The 19429-nt window shown below is 32.1% G+C and overlaps 2 protein-coding genes across 4 annotated transcripts in view; one reads left to right on the top strand and one right to left on the bottom strand.

Moving 5' to 3' along the window:
• LOC109539544 (kinesin heavy chain) overlaps positions 1-19429 on the top strand; it is a 36203-nt gene continuing 16774 nt past the window's right edge. Inside the window, exon 1 of one of the 3 annotated variants that reach the window (XM_048667025.1) lies at positions 1-1037. In XM_048667025.1, coding sequence (XP_048522982.1) covers positions 1020-1037 — 18 coding nt within the window. In that variant the 5' untranslated portion in view covers positions 1-1019. Of the gene's footprint in view, positions 1038-7407; positions 7726-19429 lie in introns of those variants that run through there. The other 2 variants (XM_019907338.2, XM_019907339.2) reach the window with 2 other exon arrangements.
• LOC109539654 (polycomb group protein Pc) lies at positions 3214-6232 on the bottom strand. Its single transcript, XM_019907540.2, has 7 exons — positions 5939-6232; positions 5683-5875; positions 5500-5631; positions 5212-5435; positions 5000-5158; positions 4741-4860; positions 3214-3764 (listed from the first exon to the last, which is right to left on the bottom strand). Exons 1-7 carry the CDS (start codon positions 5999-6001, stop codon positions 3546-3548), a joined length of 1110 nt encoding a protein of 369 aa, XP_019763099.1. The 5' UTR covers positions 6002-6232; the 3' UTR covers positions 3214-3545.

Consider the following 19429-nt stretch of genomic DNA (forward strand, 5'->3'; position numbering starts at 1 on the left):
TATCAAGCGTTGATATGAATCACTCTTCGTCGAACCTGCTCTCTATTTCGCGAGATTACTTGGGCGCCTCAAAGGTGACATCATGTAACAATACAATAAATATACTTAGCAAAATCATATACAAACGCATAAACTCGCTCAGTTTGTCTGTTACTGTAAAATTTTTGGCTGAACTAATCATTGTCCTTTATTAGTCACAATCGCAGTTCCAGATAAATCACGGGTATTTAACAATAGTTGCCGGTTTGCGAATTATTATATTTATATCGAATACTTGATAGTGAAAGAAACCGTTTTAGTTGATAGAACCTCAAGTTGGAACCAAATAAATCAGGTATAAATGAAGTTTTTTGCAGATAACTACATCGTTCCTAAGGGTTCAATGTTAAGGGAGTTGCTTTGCTATACTAGGTGATTCAAAATTGAGTGTATTAATTTTAGAACCGCGTTTTACGTCCAAAAATATGGAAAAAAGTGCATACAAACATTAGTGTGCAAACGCTTCATTTTCAAAATACAGGATTTCAAAGTTGATTTAAATTTGAAGCAGAAAATTTATTTTGCTCTATTTTATTAGACATGCCAACTGATTGTTAAATTCTACAGGGTGCTGACAACAGCACCCTGTGCTGTTACAACTTTCTTGCTAAGTCCTTGTTAATTTAAAAACTTTTTTGTCTTGCATTTTTTCCTATCTGCCACCGTCTTTCAGTTATTTGCAAATATGTCAGAAAAACACCTCTACTTTTATCTGATTTTGACAACGTAATTTTAAACTTTCAGACTCTTGAAAACGAACCGTTTGCAGACTAATGTTTATATGCACTTTTTCCTTATTTTTGCACTGAATTTTTAATTATCCTGTAAAAAAACTATGCATGAATTATGTAATTTTCCGGGAGCCAAATTTTTTAATAATAATTAGCGAATAAACTCTCTGTTTTCCTGTGCAAAAGTAGTGATTTTAAATGCGTGAAATGTGATGGACAAACGCAGTTTCCCAAGAACACCATTAAGAAATGTTCATCAACTACAGGGTAAGAACATTTTTAGTTTTAAACACGAGAGGATGACTCCTAGGAAATTACCGTAAATCAATTTAAACGTGGATATCACAGAAATTCTTAAAAGCAGCCATACAATCTGCACCTTAAAACTGAATACGGTTTTTGCTTCAAATTCTGCCAAATAAGTTTAACAATTTACCCGTGAGAATTTGCATAACGAACAGTTCTAAAGTAATTATAGTTATTTAACACTGCGTTGACTGCACCAAGTGTTAATATAATAACATTTCGTTAATTTATAAGGAATATTTTAGATACCTGGCAGATTTGGAGACGATAATATAGATCGAAAATAGAACATATTACAAAAAAACGTTTTTACGTATCGAAACTGCATGAACTTTAATTATTATCCGGGCAGAAATCACTCCATTTGAAAGTGGACACTATAATGAAAATATAAACACTAATTGAGTTTGATCAAGCATACCCTATAAAAACTCTGTGCGTACGAAACAGTTTTTTCCACGTATTATGCGAGGAACTAGTAAAATAAGTAGCTCTGAAATACAATTTAAACAAATTAAAATCATGTTTCGTACAAAATCCGCTCTGGAAAAATACTTGCAACATTATTTACATATTCAATTGCATTTAGCGAAACCAAATAATACATATTTATGTTTTGAAATTGTATATAAAACGTTACAAAATTAGCTATCTAGCAATGTGGATATTTTTTAATTACTTATCACTAAACATTTATATTATACAATATATATATATATAGTTCAATTAAATTTGTCATAATAATATAAATACGTATAATAATAATAATAATAATAATAATAATAAATTTATGAATATAGCGTTATTAAAAAACATGCAAATTTGACAGTTTCATGTTATGAATAGAATGGAAACAATAAGCAGAATATCTTTCGGGGACAATTTTTTTTATCTTGAATTCGATCGAAACCATGTACACCAATTTACAACTATATACAATATTTTGAGAAAACAGCATTTTGCTTATAGGATGTTATTTATTACCTTTGTACTTATTCAGTAAATTAATGGTATTTCTCAACAAATAAACTTTTACGTAAAACACTTTGCTACAATTGCCCTAAATTCGAGTTTTTATTAATTCAACACTTTCATAACTGGGCATTTATTACATCGGTTAAAAAACATTTATTCATTATTTGAAAGAAGTATCACATTTTTTGTGTGTAAATGTTCAAAATTCTTTACAATTGTACTATAAAATATAGTACTAGTAGTACTTTTACATAGTCAATATGGCTATACTTGCTAAGTAAAAGACATCAATGTATTTACAATTATTAATAAATTACCGGGGGCGATTTTGATTGAGAGATCATTAACTTGAGATGCTTCAGCGAATTTTGAGAAAGTATGCAAGCAAACCTGATTGGCATTGTACAAGTATACCGAGTGCCCCACGAATATGGACTTCCATCTGTAACTCGAAAAATACAGTCACAATAAATCTGAAATTTAAAGCGGCTTTGCTGTATCCATAAATTTTTTTAAGGGCAGTAAAAAAATTGTTTATAGCGAAAATAGACGTCAAGTCTCTTATTTTAAATAGTTAATAATAATAAATAATAAATGTTCTCCTGAAGATTTGAACATTTTATGAACTATGAAGTTTTGCAAATATTTGCATTTTATTGTAATAAATTATAGAAATATACATTTATATATTATTAGGAAAATAAATCAAAATAAATTATTGAGATGCAGTCATGAACGTTGTAGCCGGTTCTGCGCAATTAACCATTGATTCTAATTAATATAATAAAATGCACATATTTTCAAAACCGTTTGAGATAGTCAAAAAACTACAGACATAAAAAATGTTCAAAATATTTGGTTGAACGTAAATATACAAGATATAATATTTAAATGGATTCGATAAGCGACGTCTACTTCCGCTTTATTCGAACGTTCCACATTTAAAACAATATTTTATCTGTATAGAACAGAGCCACTTTAGTAAGTAACCGTATTTTTCGAGTATTTACACAAATATTGTTGTAGTAATTAGATGAATTCATTCAAATTAAATGTATATGAGTCCATAGTGGACATCTTCCTTAAAACTAAAATAAATAAATAAGTACAATTCACATGAATGAAATAATTTTAATTGGATTCATTTATTTTATTTATTTCATGCGAGTTGTACCTATTCCAAATATTCAACAAATGAGTAGATTTGATATGAATCTGATTTCTCCTTATTATCTTATTAATACATTAGTTGGCCAAAATAAATTTTCGATTTTGTCGATAAAACGCCCATGTTCATATAAACTGTGCCCCGTATTTTTATGAAGTGATTTTGCCTAGTTTTAGCCTAGGCAAAGCTTTAGTTACACTATTTGTAAACTCGATGTAAATTTTGTAAAGAGGCGTTCGTTCCGTTTAAACAGCAAATACAAACATCACGTTTTAACTTTATATGCATACAACAGCATTATTAATTTAAGAAGGGTTATATTCAGATTATTTTCCTTCCCTAACTTTGAAAAAACCTTTTTCAGTTTTACATTCTCTTATTGTGACACTCTTGGAATTTACACTAACATCCGTAATAAACACTTGATTTGCCACGGGATTTCTTGCCAACCAATAGTCCGAACTTAAACTTGTAAACTCTTCATAATCATTTTCAATTTTTGAGCTTTTCCCACTTGGTTTGTTATCCTCCTTTCGTGGCTGCACCTGTATATTGAAATATTTTTCTCAGATTTAGTTTTGTTTTAAAGCCAATTAGTGTGCTGAATTGATTCTTAAAATTCCAGCAAGTTTTATGTGTGGGTGGTGGAAATTTGTGCTTGATTCAGCGGTGGAATGAAGCTACATGTACATCTCATATTACTACTCAGTAGTATGAGATGCATTGGAGTTTATATGGGAATCTGCTTGTAAAGGTTGTCCCAACCAACGTTAGAGTAAAGTACGTTTAAGCCTAACCGCTATTTTCTTTTCAAACTTATCATCGTCATATTTTATCCGGAATAAAGAAAGGAAAAATTACATGCTACTCCAGAAAAGTTGCGTATTTAAACATTTATTAAGACATTTTCTTTTGTTTACTTAAATTTTTAAACATTTCTTTCCATTAAACAGTTAAATTACTCTCAAATTAATATTAAATTGTTTACTTATCTAAGCAATTATTTGTTAGGACCACCGCGATACAATGTTTCCAATACAATTCCCTCAAATATGCCGCAATTATTTTAGAAACTTGAAGTTTCGCGACTTATAAAAGATGGGTATAGGAAGTATTGAGCCAAACCTTCTTTATTCTGACGTATTTGTCGAAAGTGCTTGTATTTGTCGAAAGACTTTATTACAAAACAAAATCTCTTTTGATTGGAGTTTCTTCAGTGTGTATGCACCCGCGGCCCCCCCTCCCAAAAAAATAGACCCAGAAATAAAACATTTTTTAAAATTTAATTTCCATACTCTTAGATCAGATACCAGTGTGGACAGTTGATAACAAGTAAGTGTTTAGGGTATATTTGATTTTATTATATTAAATTCAATTAAATTTTCCTCGCTACTATTAATTTTTGTAGAAAAAACAGTCCTGATCAGGCACCAGAATGAACGAAATCTTGCGTTAAAGACTCAGTTAGTACGTTTATCCCGAAAACGCCGCTTGTTTTCAATAAAATTGTTAACCACTAACCTCGATATTTTCCGGTCGCTTTTCAGTCTCTGTAGGTGAAGCTGCTTCTTTTGTGGAACAGTGTGGTAACGCAGCATCTGTAATCGCCTGCTTGTTGTCTTTGTCTAGCTGAGTTTTACCCTGAAAAGGTTACCTTTTTCATTGTTAAGAAAGAAAACGTCTTGGAATGAATCACAAGTTTTTCCTATTCTTTCCGCTTACGTTTTTATAATTTTGTGAAACTTTCTACAAGAAGGCCATTTTCGAAAAATGTTGTTACCTGACTGGATATTGGTGCTGTAGCTGTGAGAATGGTGGGACTAGCTGTAGATGGTATGGCGGAAGTGACCGGAGCAGGATCCTCTTCGCTTTTGGGTTGTTGCTTCACATGAACTTTTGGGGATTGTATAGCATGATGTTTTGAAGACACTTTGGCTACCTAAAGGCATTGCTATTTGCAAAAATCTTACCGAGCAAGATAGCTACAAATACCTTTGCTGGGGGTGGAGTATCATTAGCAGTACTGCTAGTGGTGATTGTTACACCAATTTTGCCACTTTCCTTTGAGAGCACTTCAGCTTTCCTTTTGGTGCCTATCTCGAGCCTGGGCATTAGAGGTATATCGTCTTCTTCTGAACTTGATTTAGGTGATGCTTTGCATTCTTTCTCCATGGGAATCGTTGCGGAGACTGGTTCCTTAGGAATTTTCCTTTCCACTGAAAACAGAACGTGCGTAAACTAGCGTCTAATCTAAGGGTACATGTTTCCTTGTATACCTACCACTGAAATTTGCAAATTCCTTGTCTTTTGAGTTGGATGCAGGTACCTGCTTCTCCTCACTTTTCTCTATTTTTATTTTTTCCTTCTCAACTGTTCTATCTGGAGCCGGACCCTCATCTTGGCTTTCCTCGCCTAAAAAGTTATCTGAATGATTTGCCCTGTTTTCCTTACAGTTCCACTCACCTTCATCTTCAGTTTCTATATCTTTTGGCGGGCCTTTTTTTTCTTTCTTTTTGGGGCCCCGTTTGGCACCCTCGCCCTTGTGAGAGTGTTCAAATTGCTGAATAAGTCTACTATCTAAAATGTTTTCTTCAGGCTCCCATGTGTTGTGCTTTTGGCTCCAACCTTTCCACTTGACATAATACTCTACAACACCCTACGGACAGAAGGATCTAATAGTTAGTTCTGCTGATAAAGTGGCATTTGGTGATTATCTTACCTTGCGTATACGCTTTTTCATAATTCTCTCTGCTGCATAGACTCTATCTCCTAGGCTTTCCATGACTACAATTTTAGGGATTACTATGGGATTCGTGCAGCAAACAATATAAGAACATTGATGTTAAATATACTGCTATATTTCCTTGAGCAGTTTAAAAAGTGTTGATAAAATTCGCTTTTAAAACGGTTTACTAACAAACCACATATCAACAGAGGCTCTCTGTGTACTCTGTCATCTTTGTAACAAACACCGACATTACTGATACTGGAATTTCTGTTATGACTTTTGACATTGACATTAGAAAATGTGTGTAATTAAACGTCATTCATATTCTGTGCAAATTCATGGGGAATAAAGTTGAATATATAATTAAACTTGATTATAAATGACTCTTTAGATGTTTCAGCACCTTTGTGGTATAATGGAAGCAAACATGACGATATAATCAACGAGAAGGAAGAAAATTTCAAACACATGTCAATCTCAGAAAGAGGACATCTGTGAATTAAATTCGCAATGATTCTAAACATGAAGGGCTTAAGCCCGTGTCCCATGCATCCGTTTGTACAATGTTGAGTTTTTGTGTGATAATATGCAGGGTGATTCGAAATTGACGAAATTTCTCTGGTGACATCCCAGAATACTATTGAAGCCTACAGATAATGCATTTATAAATGCTTAAAATGGCTTATAAACGCAAAATTGAAAAAATACCTAATCTTAAATTAGGCAACAGCGTTAATCTGATTCTTAATTTTCCGTAGTTATTGTTCATACTGCCGTGTCTGCGTTGTTGAAGTGCATGTTTTCCCAGTAACTATTGTCTTTAATTAATCTAAAAATTAAACTATTACTACATCATTTTCACCTCTGTAGATGCACGCATGAATGGGTTCATGCGTGCAAAACATCGGGGGAAAACTATATTTCTCGGGTGGCTAAATGTCCCAAAAACTCACCAATTTGAAGCAAATGCCACGAAACCTTGACATAAATAAATATATCCATAGTATTCCTATAATTTTATACATTTTCTCCTTTAAATTTCAGCAGCATATTCTATTATTTTAGATTAGTTAGCAGATGGAGCCATAGAAGGGCACAGAATTTAAGGTTGCCGATTGTTAACTTTTGGATGATAATTTTCAGAAAAACCCCCTACTTTTTTAGATTTTCAAACAATACCCACATTAAAGTTTATGATCGTGATTTGCTTATTAATTTGATATCCTTAATTAAATTAATAATATTCTGAAAATACAAAAGTTTAACAAAAAGTTAGTGGCTACCAAACGATTTAAAAAAAATTGCATTATTTTGAAGAAGGTGCACATTAAAAACTGCAAAAAATAGACAAATCATGAAAAAATTATAATCTCAATTCAGTTTATTAAAAATAGATTGAATTTTTTTTCCCATTCTACTTATAGTAGAAATGGCAACGTTGGAATGGAACGTTTAAAATTAACACATCCTGACACAAGGAAAAGCAAAATGGCTGACTGTTCGATGTAGATGAAACGTCAGTTTCTACAAGAAAAAAGTGCAGCGAAACTCTAATACAAATGTGTATCAATTTAGTTTTGTAATAGTTTATAATTATTTATTTCGTGCTGTGAGTGTTAAAGTGTAAGAAAATGTCGGCGGAACGCGAAATACCGGCCGAGGACAGTATAAAAGTCGTGTGTCGGTTTCGGCCTTTGAATGATTCAGAGGAAAAGGCAGGGTCCAAGTTTGTGGTTAAATTTCCCTCTGGAGGAGAGGAGAACTGTATTTCAATCGGGGTAAGTTGGTTCATCGCATATACCATTGTAAATCCGACTATCCCAAGGGGAACCCATTATATATTCGAGTCCCTCGCTCTCATAATCTCTTTGTTTGCACGCCTGCAGAGTGCACTGAATGCTTCCAGGAGACACCTAGTCTGGTCCCAGCTATGAATAAATGATAAACATCGAAGACAGCTTTGTTGTATCGTTCAAATTAGATCTACCAGATGAAATCAATGAGAATTTTTTTTACTTTTGATGGAACAAGCGATATTTCTGCATTTACGTCATGATGTGAGAGTGGAGCGGTCTCGCACTACCGATCATCTGCTAACAATATTATTCATTCAACTTGCTTAAAACTGTGTTTTCAAAGAATTTCCTTGTGATATTCTCCTAATTAACTTCTTAATACGCGTCAAATTGCCAATTGTTTTCTGTCACAACTCCTCATTGTTGAATAAGTCTTCTATGCATGTTTTTCCTAAACCGGACATCTGTCTATTTTTTTAGTAGTCGAATTGAAGACTTTCTACAATTTATGGTAATTTTCCATGACATGCTTATTTGTATGCACTCAAGATTCTAAAATCTGCGTCATTTCTTCGAAGTGAAGAAAAAAAATTGATCTGCACTTTTTCGAATTCTTGGACTCATTGCTTCTAAAAAATCTAATGATCAGATCCTGCCACGCTTGATATTTGCCAGAATTCTCTATTTGCAACTGCAGAAACATCCATATCTTATGATAATCGTACTGAAGTGCGTAGAAAGTGTTCCATATATAAATCTTCATTAATTACTCATACGATTACTACTTAAACAATGTAAACGATCTCTGGATTAGTAACATTTAGTGTAAAGCAAGGAAAGAACGAAAAATTGACCAAGATTTTCTTAGCTGAAACCTTCTGTAAAAAACACAATATGTGAGTTGAAAAAATATTATCAACTTCTGAAGTAATTGGTTGTAAATAAAGGGTGTCTAAAATATGTCTCCTATAACGAGCTCAATGCTTCAAAGTTAACGCAGCCAAATCGATTTCTACATTGGTAAATTTAGTGCTAAAAGTTAACAGTTAACAAAATGATCATCTTATAGATACTTAATACCTTTACTAACAACTTTTCTTAAATGTGTTTCTTGGGAAAATGCAGTGTTCGATCACTTTTCACTCATTGAAAATACAATGTTAATTGATGTTAGTGACCCACAGTTAATGTGACACATTTTGTAGGTACTTGAGCTAATTCCGGTTAATTTCTTTAGTTTTTGGTAGTTTCGGTTAGTAATTATTAACTGATTTTTTTCCTTCAAATATAGATTTTGCTTGCAGCTGAAAACGGATTTGTTCTTAAATCCATTTTGTACATGTTTGGCATAGTTTTAGTTAGTTTGTTTGATTTTTTTTCGTTAATTCGTTTTTGTTAATTTGTCTTAGTTTTGGTGGATACTTGTTAATGTTTTTGGCGCATTTGTTAATGATTGATTTTTGCCCGTGCAGCATCGGTATGGTGGGACGTGTTAGGAATGTTATCTTATGGAAAAGAGTAAAAAGTGAAGAAATATAAAAGATGCAAAACTCAAATTGTTACTTGGTTTAGTTTGGAAGATGCGAATTTTTAAAGGAGAAAGCGCAGATTATTAAAAACATCCATTTTGACATCGATGCAAATCGCAAGATTGCAAAACTTAAAATTAGCTGCGATTTTTATGAAAGTTTCGGCATCTTTAGAGGGAAATGTTTTCTAAGGAAGATGAACATTTGAAATTTCTGATTGATTTAATTTGAAAGATTTAAATTTTCAATATAAAATGCAATGCTGCACACTTACTAAGCTGGCAAAAATCAGGATTCTAGGCCATGTTTATAACTTTCAGAATGTTATGAGTCGAATGTCTTCTAAAAATGGTGAAAATTTCGGATTGCTACTTGCTTTTGTTTGAAAGATGCGAATTTTCATAGGAGATAGTGCAGTTGAGTCAAAACATCCATTTGGCGACCGATGTTAATAAGTTGCCAAAACTTGGGATTTACGGGGATTTATCAAAAACTTTCAGTATGTTCAGAATCAAGTGTCTTCTAAATGCGGTGAAGATTTGAAATTGCTACTTGCTTTAGTTTGGGAGATGCAAATTTTCAAAAAAATACCTCTATTTAGAGACCGATGTTAATGAGCTGTTAAACCTTTCAGCATTTTACTTTTAGTCAAGTGTTTTCTAAAGATTGTAAAAATGTTTAATTCCTACTTGCCATAGTGTGATTTTTTAAAGGAAAGAGCGCAGTAGTGTAAAACAGTCATTTTGAAATTCTGGATGATCCAATACACTGGCTTTCTAATGTCTACTTAATGATCTATTCAATCACTTAGATCAATTCAAAGAGCTCAATCACTTTTTTACTCGAAATGGTGTGATCTAGCCATTTTTAACATCTTAAATTTTCGCAGTTTTTGATTAATCTTAATAAGGTTCAATTTAGTCATTATCTATTATAACTGAATACCTAGTTATTTTTAACTTTTTCTGAGTGAACCTATAAAAACTATGACTCTTAGATGGTACTTATTACAATATCATTCATAATAAATACATTTTTCTGCTCGTCACCCCAAAGTTTTCTACTTATGTTGATCATTGATCCTCACAAAATCACTATTCCTTTGCTGCCAAAATGCATTTGTATCAGCAGAATGAGGACATTTCTTTGTCAAATTTCAAGTCTCGTTCAACCTAAAGTAATAAAGTTCCTTCATAGATTTGGAAAATTTTATCAACGTCATTTTGTTTTGCCTGAAAGAGCATTAAATATTTTTTACTCAAACACTAAGTTGTGATTTTTCCGTGTGTGCAAAAATATCTGTTCGTTCAAACAGTGTCAAGATAAGAAAATCAGCGTTGGCTTAACGTAGTTGTTAACTCAGATTGATGACTAAATATGCATGAAAAAAACATGAGTTCAAGTTTACTTGAACTAAATTTTTCAAAATTTGGCAAAACGGTGAATCATTTCTCTGATATACTTATGCGCCTATTTTTGCTTAGTAACATGCATTTGAATATATTTCAATAGAAAGAAAAGATAAAATAGCAGTTGATATCCTATATAAAATTAAATCGCAAGTACCTAATTTACACACGCTAAAACTTCATTATACAGAACCACCCAATATCCTGTGTACATGTACACGGGTTTTCCGTATATTTTATCACGTCAGTGCAGTGGTTATTTGAATTTATCAAAAAAATGTTGAAATGAAAATTTAATATATTTTTTGTATTAAGTAGGTACATTTGAGGTCAGAATAGCAAAAATGATTCAGAAAAATGTTGATAGTTTTATCCGCCTTTATAACAGGACAAAAATATATTGAACTCTGAAAATGAAGTCGAAGAGTATTTTGAACAACTGTCTTGTGGAAACGTTATTTTATTTTATTTTATTTTTTTAAGATTAAAAAAATGATTTTTTGAAAAACGCGGGTAAAATATAGCACATTTTTCAGGATCAGAAGAACCCGCGCTTGTTAAATATATAGGGTGACCATTACCAAAATTGGCAAACTATCAAAATTTCAGATTTTCTGCAACATGTTTGCTATTCTGACTAAAAATGTTGATAATGCAAAAAATATATAAAACTTTCATTTCAACAAATTTTTATTAAATTTTGAAATAAACGCGTAAGTACAAAGAAACCCTTGTACAAGAACTCAAAAATTGTTTTGTACAAAAAAATGTATGAACGTTTCCATCATCAAACCCCGCTTCATCATATGAACCCTTACATAGACTAGATTTTTTTCGATAATCATAATAATTTAAAATAAATATGGTCTCAGTTTTTCAATTCTTCTATATTTAATGCGACTCATGTTTCTTTTTTTAAGCTATTAGAAACCCGCTCTAAAATCCATTGTCAACCACTTTTTATGGCGCATAAAACCCCGCTTTATTTGTATATTTCGGAAATTTTTTTTAATACACAAGCGAAAAAAATTGTGACAATTTTCTTGTCATGGTTTAGGTGTTCGAATATAATCATACTGATGTATATTACTAGACGTTGTTATTCACGCTGTTTGTTTTTATGAGAAAACTGTTTTGCCATGTTTTGTTGGTATCTAAATTGTGCAACTTATCGAGTTTTTAGGAACTGATAGGAATAGGATCGATGTTTCTTTGCTAATTTTTCTAATTAAGATAACACTATCTACGCAATTTAGCTTCTAATATCGATTGCCATTGAAACGTAACGCGTGACTCTGTGGAAAAAACTGAATTAAAAATATCGCTTTATGTGCTTTGCTAAAAAACACTTCTTCGTAAATATTCTGGTGTGGTATTTAGGTCAGGTCAGTTTTAAAAACACTTTCCTGTTCGTAAAAATACGAACACCGTCGCGGTGCGCCAGTCTGTCAGCGATTCTACATTTAATTTTAAAAATCTTAATTGAGGAAGCATTAATTGCCTTTATGTGCAAAACTTGTTTTTGAAAGTGGAACAGAGATTTCGTATTAGATCATACAGTACATATGAATTCCGGCTTGTTAGAATGAAAGTACATATGGTGTGAATGTCTTCTTATCTTTAGTACACACACTTCGTTCCTGTTGGTTTCCTTTAGTGTAGTAAAATAATGTAAGTGTATGTTAAATTTTGATGAGAATAACGAACATCCGAGCAAGGTAAATAAACGTTTGCTTTTTCCTGAGTATATTTTATCTTTCGTGCAAGTCAAGACCTTCAGCATATTACGTGTTCTCTTTCAATATCCACAACGAGGAAGGAACGTGAATTATCTCACGTAATCAATTGATCCATCATTACTTGAGTTTAATAAGCAAATTATTTAATTGAATTAGCACACTCGCGTGCCTAGTCCTCATTTTGGTTTATCGGTATATTTGGCGTTCTTCTCAGAAACGCTAAATCCAACACTTCCACATATTCAAGTCTTATTTCTGGCTGTTGTCCATGCTGAAAATATGTTGAGGACAGTTTGATGATAATCCCCATGATTTGTTTTGAGCAACATTTATTTTAATGCGAAAATCGAATCGTTTACTCAAAAGCCAGAGATCAGAATGCTTTGTTTTTCGAGTGTGAAAACATGAACCATTGAAAGCGAAAATGTGCGTCTACTAATAAAATTAGGTGATTTGTGCCAATAAAAATACAGCTTGGTTTTTAAATAACCATGACTGCATTAACATAGTTAAGTGACTTCCGACAGGTCGGAAAGCTTGTAATTTGCCAACAGTACAAATACATAGACATGTGTACCGGGTGATTGACAAAATATGAGTTTTGAAATCAAGACAGTTTTACTCGAATTTTTCCAAATTGTTACTTCTACACCTCATTTTACAGTAAAAAATTGGGACAATTGGAAAGTCGCCTTGGCTGAAATTCTGGAATACTTTGAAAATAAGATGTTACAGATAGTGTTAGTTATTTCTATTTTATTACTCTATTTTAGCCCAATTCCCAATATTCTTCGCTTTTCAAAGTATCCGACCAAGTTGATTATTGTACAGTTTCTAAGTATTTGGGTTTAAAGATGGATATTTTTCAATGTATTTTTTAAACATTTCGTATGTTCTTTCATCGCCTTCAAGCTTTTACCAATTAAGGATATTTGTTTTATTTCTACAGATATCGCTTGAGAAGATATATCAAGAAAACCATTGTAAGCAAAATGTATGCAATTTTAAGCTATTCTTGTATCTGCATGCGGCTCATTCAGAGAACCATTATTAATAGATATTTGATTTGGATACTTTCATGAAATAGCTATTAGGTGAGGAATTCGAGTTCCACTTTCAACTGAAAAATAATAACAATCAGGTACTTAATTGCGTCAAAACTACGGGCGTTTAATATACATTATATATTTATGTATACATTTATATACATTTGATCATTCGATGAACCAATTTGATTTAGTAGAAGACAAATAAAATAACGAGCATTAATAAAAGAATAAAATAAACGCGATAAACCTTTTATCTGTCAGTTCGTCAGTCGCAGGATAATGTATCTGTATAAGGGAGTTGTGGCGGCAGTAAATTGAGAAATTATTCTATCAAAAAGTATTCGAAAACGTATTTGCATAGTCTTTGCTCAAAAAATATTTCAAATATTCTTTCAAAAGGGCTTTGCATGGTCTTGTTGCAAAAAGTATTTGAAAAATCTTCTGTGAAAAAGAATTTGCATAGTCTTTGTTCAAAAAACATTTGAAGTCTTATGGTTCGTTAAAATGGGCAGACAAACAAGAAGCAAATGCACCTTTAAACAATTTTGGTGAGCTACATTAGGCGATAAAAGTTTTTATTTAAAAATATGTGAGTTAATGTGTCGCACTCTTAATCGCCCTGTGGGTTGTGGGTTTATCCGTATTTTGTAGTGTGTTTTAATTAACTATTCTCCCGTTTTCCCTGTCGTGATAATAATGTCTTTAACATTGGTTACGTTAAATGTACTTTAACAATTATTGCTGATGCTATTGGTTGTGCGAGACCGGCAAAATTTGCACGAACTGTGTGTGTGGTAAGGCTGTTGGGTAAAAATGGCATTTTTTGGGTCAACTAATATCTGTAGAGGTGTAGATATCGCTAGCTAAACGCCAAGAATAGCCCTTGTTTTCATATCTCACATAAAGTGCTTAACAAAGACAGAATGACTAGAATATTGTAGGAAAATGACCGGAATAAAATGACCTAAAAGTTGGCAATAGGAAATTCTACTGGTGGTGAAAAATCTCGACAGAAATACGATACGGTTCGGAAAACGGGAATACATTTATTTGACTATATAATAATTAGAACAAAAATAAATTAGATACTTATGCAAAATCTAGAAAATTGATCAGAGCAAAGTGCTTATTATGCACTTAAAAAGCAATTATCAAGCATCCATTATTCGTTATTATACCTGCCTTATTCGCAGGCATTATTTACCTTTTTTTGTAGTCGTTTTTTTTACGGACCAAAGGTTTTTGCTTAATGTGCTAAAATGTGAAAAACTTCGACATATTTTTTCACGTGATGGACACGTAATTTTAAAACGAGCACACTTCAGATATTAACATTAACACACAAAAAAATGGTGTTTTTAAACATTTATAGTACTTTTGGAAATGTTTTCCGGGCTTTGAAGCCGTGGTCTATCGGAAATTCTTCCTGACGTTTCGTCCACAACTGCGGTGGACATTTTCAAAGGCGATGAGCCCGGAAAACATTTCCAAATGTAATCTGACCGGCCGTGAAAGCCTTCATAGTCTGATTTATAGTACTTTTTCCTATCGAAATATTGAGTGATATTTAAAAATTTTGGAACCGTGAGCATTAAGTATAATCCTTTAAAATGGGCTCCGTAAATTACAAAACATCCGGCATTACACTCCTTTCTCATATGCCTGAATTTATTTGTAGAAACCGGATTTGAACTCACCCAAGTTGCTTTCGCTAGCTTTTTTTTGAGTTTCTTATTGCGTTCTTCCCCGATGCGTTTCTAAAAGATAACGATCACCGTTAAATGTGTTTAAATGCGTTCAAATGCTGTTCGTTAGGAAACTTTCAACCACGTCGACTAATCATTTAAATAATCCCATTATATTCACTAGCACCTCTTGGACAACTAGGTCGTATTAGTATAAAGAGTTTTCGCCCAAGTCTAGCCAAAAGAAATGCTCTTTATTTGGTTGTTTAGTAAAATTATTTGGTTATTTTTCGTGGCGAGTAATGGAGAAGGCAAAATTAGAAAAAATAACAAATTATGACGAATAACGGAGGAATATGTGAAGTGAGGCAGATATAATGATCAAGTGCATCTAACATAAGAAAGTCTTATTACTCTTTATATCACAGAAGCAAAAAGTGACGATATCTCATGACAAGCATAATAAATTGTTCCATTATAGCTATAAATGAGGAAGGAGCAATTGTACGAACTCATGCTAATGTTTTTATTATAGAGAGTTCTTAATCTAGGTGTATCTGTCGTATCTAGGAAACTAGATGCGAAAGCGTGAGCTTGCACATCTAGGGATTTTTTATATTTTCTACTAGATACGAATCTGAACGGAATAATTTCATCATTTTCTTTGAAATGTCTGTTTGCATCACACACTATTGACTGTAAGACTACATGATGACCACTTGAACTTACTTAATTCTTATTTATCTTTACTTACCTTAATTTTACTTAATAAACGTGGGTTTATTTGAGAATGTTTGTCAGGTAAAATCGAAAAAACGTTTTGGAACTTGTAAGTAAAGTAAATGTTTTGAGAATAAAACAATTGTCTTGTTTATTCTGATCTGAATATATTTCATCTTACTAACACGAACCAAATATGATTATGTTAATTTTAACGTTAGTTATGTGAAGGCTCACTTTGCTAATTAAAATGAGAGGTTGCAAATTACAGGCAGCGTGGTTGTCTAAGGCCTATGAATCATTGTCTCCGTGCGTTATTACGTACAATCGAATCTTGCTGTATACTGGCGAATGTTAATTAGAACTACGTTTATTTGGTCAAGTGGCTGTATAATTTTTGCCACAAAGACCGGATTTTTTCCCAATTTAATGACTCTCCAATCACTGTTTTTCCGCTCACGCATATTATTTCGAAGCCAAGGCTTTTGGTAAATAAGAAATATATAGAAAATAAAAAAGAAAAGAACAATTTTTCTGAATTTTTTCCCAAATTTTGTCATTTAATCATTTTTATAATTTCTCGTGAAAATGGATAAAAGCTGTACACTATTCTTTGTCTTCAAGTCATACAATAGGGACCATTCAATGTTTTGGTCAATTTTATAATTTTCTTTATCATTTTTTCTTCCCGGAGCTTGTTTTACGATTCACAGTTTTGTTTTAAATATTTTTAGTAAAATTTTCTCTATTGCATGATTATTTATTTTTGGAGCTTGCGTGGTTTTTTTCACAATTCGGACCATTGTGTCTAATTTTCTCGCATCGTGAAATTTGCTGTTTAATCTACTATTCGTAGGACAAATTGTCATTTTATTAATATCATTTGTATTAAAAGAACAGTCCTAATCATAGTCTTAAAATTGCAGAACGCAATTCTACCCGCAACTGATTTGTGAACTTTTATTGATGCTTAAGATATTGAACCCAGTGAATAACATTGTAGTAAGCTCTTAAAGCAGGCTAATGTTTAGTAAAATATCCACTACATAATGAAAGCGAACATTTTATTTTCAGTGAATAATAATCTACTTTACCTAGGAAATAAATACTGAATAATTAAAAGTATAAAATAACAAATGGGTACTTTATTCGTTGTGGTTCAACAGAGTTCTTATGTCGTGGTTGTTGATGACCATGATAATAATTGGTAAAAAGTTCATGTTTAGACGCTTGAGTTTATCGGTCAATAGATAGTGGCAGAAAATAAACCACTGTTTTTCTTGGGTTAACGTTTATGCTATATTTAAGTCATCCTCAAGGGTTTAAACGGGGAACTTAGTGGTTTCGGTCTTAAATATAGTAAAATTAATTTTATAGTCCTTAACACAAAACATTTGTTTAGTCATTAATATAAAACAAAAGTGAAACGGGTATCAAAGTAAAATCGATACATGACAAGATCGACAAAGTTATTAGAAATAAATTTAAAAACATAATTAACAAAGAAAGCAGGAAAATTAAGGATTATCAAACGAATTTCACTATATTTAAGTCTGCAATCACTCTGTTCCCGTTTTAGAACCCTGGGATAACATAAATATAGCCGAAATGTCGGCCCATGAAAAATCGTGATTTAGTTTATGTCGCTATCTATTGACCGATAAACCCAAACACCTAAACAGGTATCTTTTACCAGAGTAACTCATATTAATGAAAAATCTGAGCCTTTCCTCCACCTGAAAATACTTACTACGTAGAAAAACAAATACTTTTTCATGGCAATGTTTTATTCGCACATTCTTACGTATTTACTTAAGAATGCCATTTCCAAGCATTTGCTACTTTTTAGTCACTTGACCCATTAGTTAAAAAATACGCAAATACTAATTCTCAAATGTATATTTGTAACGATTAATTCGCATCGTTTACAATATTGTCCTCTTCCAAAAATGTAACAGTGATCGATTGTTTCGTCCAATTTTCTCAATAGTTCTATACAATGTACGACAAATGACACGGAAGATGGACGAACACCCATTAATAAATGTTATAATAATAGAAACTATTGCTTGTTTACCGTTACGGTCATAACCGGAACAAAATCGATATGGACGAATTATTGTGTACTAATTTCGATTTAAATTAAGGCAAATTGATCGGAACATAAACTGAAAATGAGACGTTTGTTTTTATAGTGGATGATTTTTTCAAAATTAGTTTTTTACATTTGCGCATTTTATTTTCATACGACTGGTTAGTCATTTTTAGCTCAAAAGCAAAATTTTCAGTTCATTCAGTAAATTAGCCATTAATTGCCTGCAATAAAAGTATGTTTACATTAAATAAACACTGAACATTTTAATTTTTTGTCACTAATAGATTTAGATAATAGATAGATTATAAGATATTGATTTTGTAAATTGTTTTCTATGTTTTTTTGTTATTTCCTCTGTTATTGACGAATTAACTCATTAATCAGGTAATCAGGTTTCCTCAGGCTTGGCTCCCTGTCGGTAAATTCTTCTCTCCCAATTTTCCTTAGCGTTTCCATTCCGTTTCCCGGATCAATAGAGGAAAACACGCCGCCAGGCGGGCTGCCCTTGACCGTCCCGTTCCGTCTATTTCAGTTTCTTTCTCACCAGTCTCGAAGCTTTCATTCCACGCATTTCCTTTTTTTTTGTTATCGCCAACATGCGTAGATCAGTGCCATTGATCAGTATATATTTATTTTTTTAGATAGATAAATAGCTGTATTTACTATGCTTTAAATAGGTTTCGATTTCATAGAAGATTATTTATTTGTTGATCTTAATTGGTATAATTACTGCACTTAATCGTACAAAATGATGTGATTCGGAAAAATATGGTATAGGAAAAAGGTCAATATATATCGATTATTCAGTAATGTTTTCTTTGTTTTCCCACAGTTTTTGAGATAGAAACCGAAATATTCAAATACTGCGGCTTTTGCTTCTAATTTATTTAAAGCCTTCAACTTTTGAGTAAATTAAAAAGAAAAGAACTTGACTTTGAAACGGTTCTTACAAATGGTCAGATTTTTGCAGCAAAATGTAAAGCAAAATGTTCAGAGTTGTAAAAATAACTTAGAGCACCTACTTACAACTGTTTCTGAGGTATAAAAAAAAAGTAAAAATGTTGCTGTTTTTTGCTTCGGACTTTTTAGATGTTAGAAAATCAGCCCAATTTTTAAAACATTGCTGTTTTTCGCATATGTCGGGTAACAGCTAAAAACCAAAAAACAAATATTTGTAATTCTATCTGAGATATAAATGGAAAAGATTACAAATGTTGCTGTTTTTTAGCAGAACTAGAAAATAATACATCTCGAAAAATTGTATCGAAATTGTCTTAACAGTTGTTGGGTTAGATATTTGCAGCAATTTCCGAAACATAAGTGAAACCTTAAGAGAAAAAGATATGGTTGGAAAGGTTCTATCGAAATTATATTTGCAATTTGTTAAATATTTGTTAACAGTTTCCCAGTTATATTTTTGCTAGATTATTAAAATAATATTTAAAGTTAAAGAATATATG

Source organism: Dendroctonus ponderosae, unplaced genomic scaffold (genome assembly GCF_020466585.1).
Source record: "Dendroctonus ponderosae isolate FM_Combo_2020 unplaced genomic scaffold, Dpon_F_20191213v2 Dpon_F_20191213_5, whole genome shotgun sequence".
NCBI lineage: Eukaryota > Metazoa > Arthropoda > Insecta > Coleoptera > Curculionidae > Dendroctonus > Dendroctonus ponderosae.

Excerpts from the sequence above, each read along its gene's own strand:
- LOC109539654 (XM_019907540.2), bottom strand. The coding sequence starts at position 6,001 with ATGGAAAGCCTAGGAGATAGAGTCTATGCAGCAGAGAGAATTATGAAA. Across the intron at positions 5,632-5,682 it reads TATAGAAACTGAAGATGAAG|GCGAGGAAAGCCAAGATGAG; the intron begins GTGAGTGGAACT and ends ATAACTTTTTAG. Across the intron at positions 5,159-5,211 it reads ATACTCCACCCCCAGCAAAG|GTAGCCAAAGTGTCTTCAAA; the intron begins GTATTTGTAGCT and ends CAATGCCTTTAG.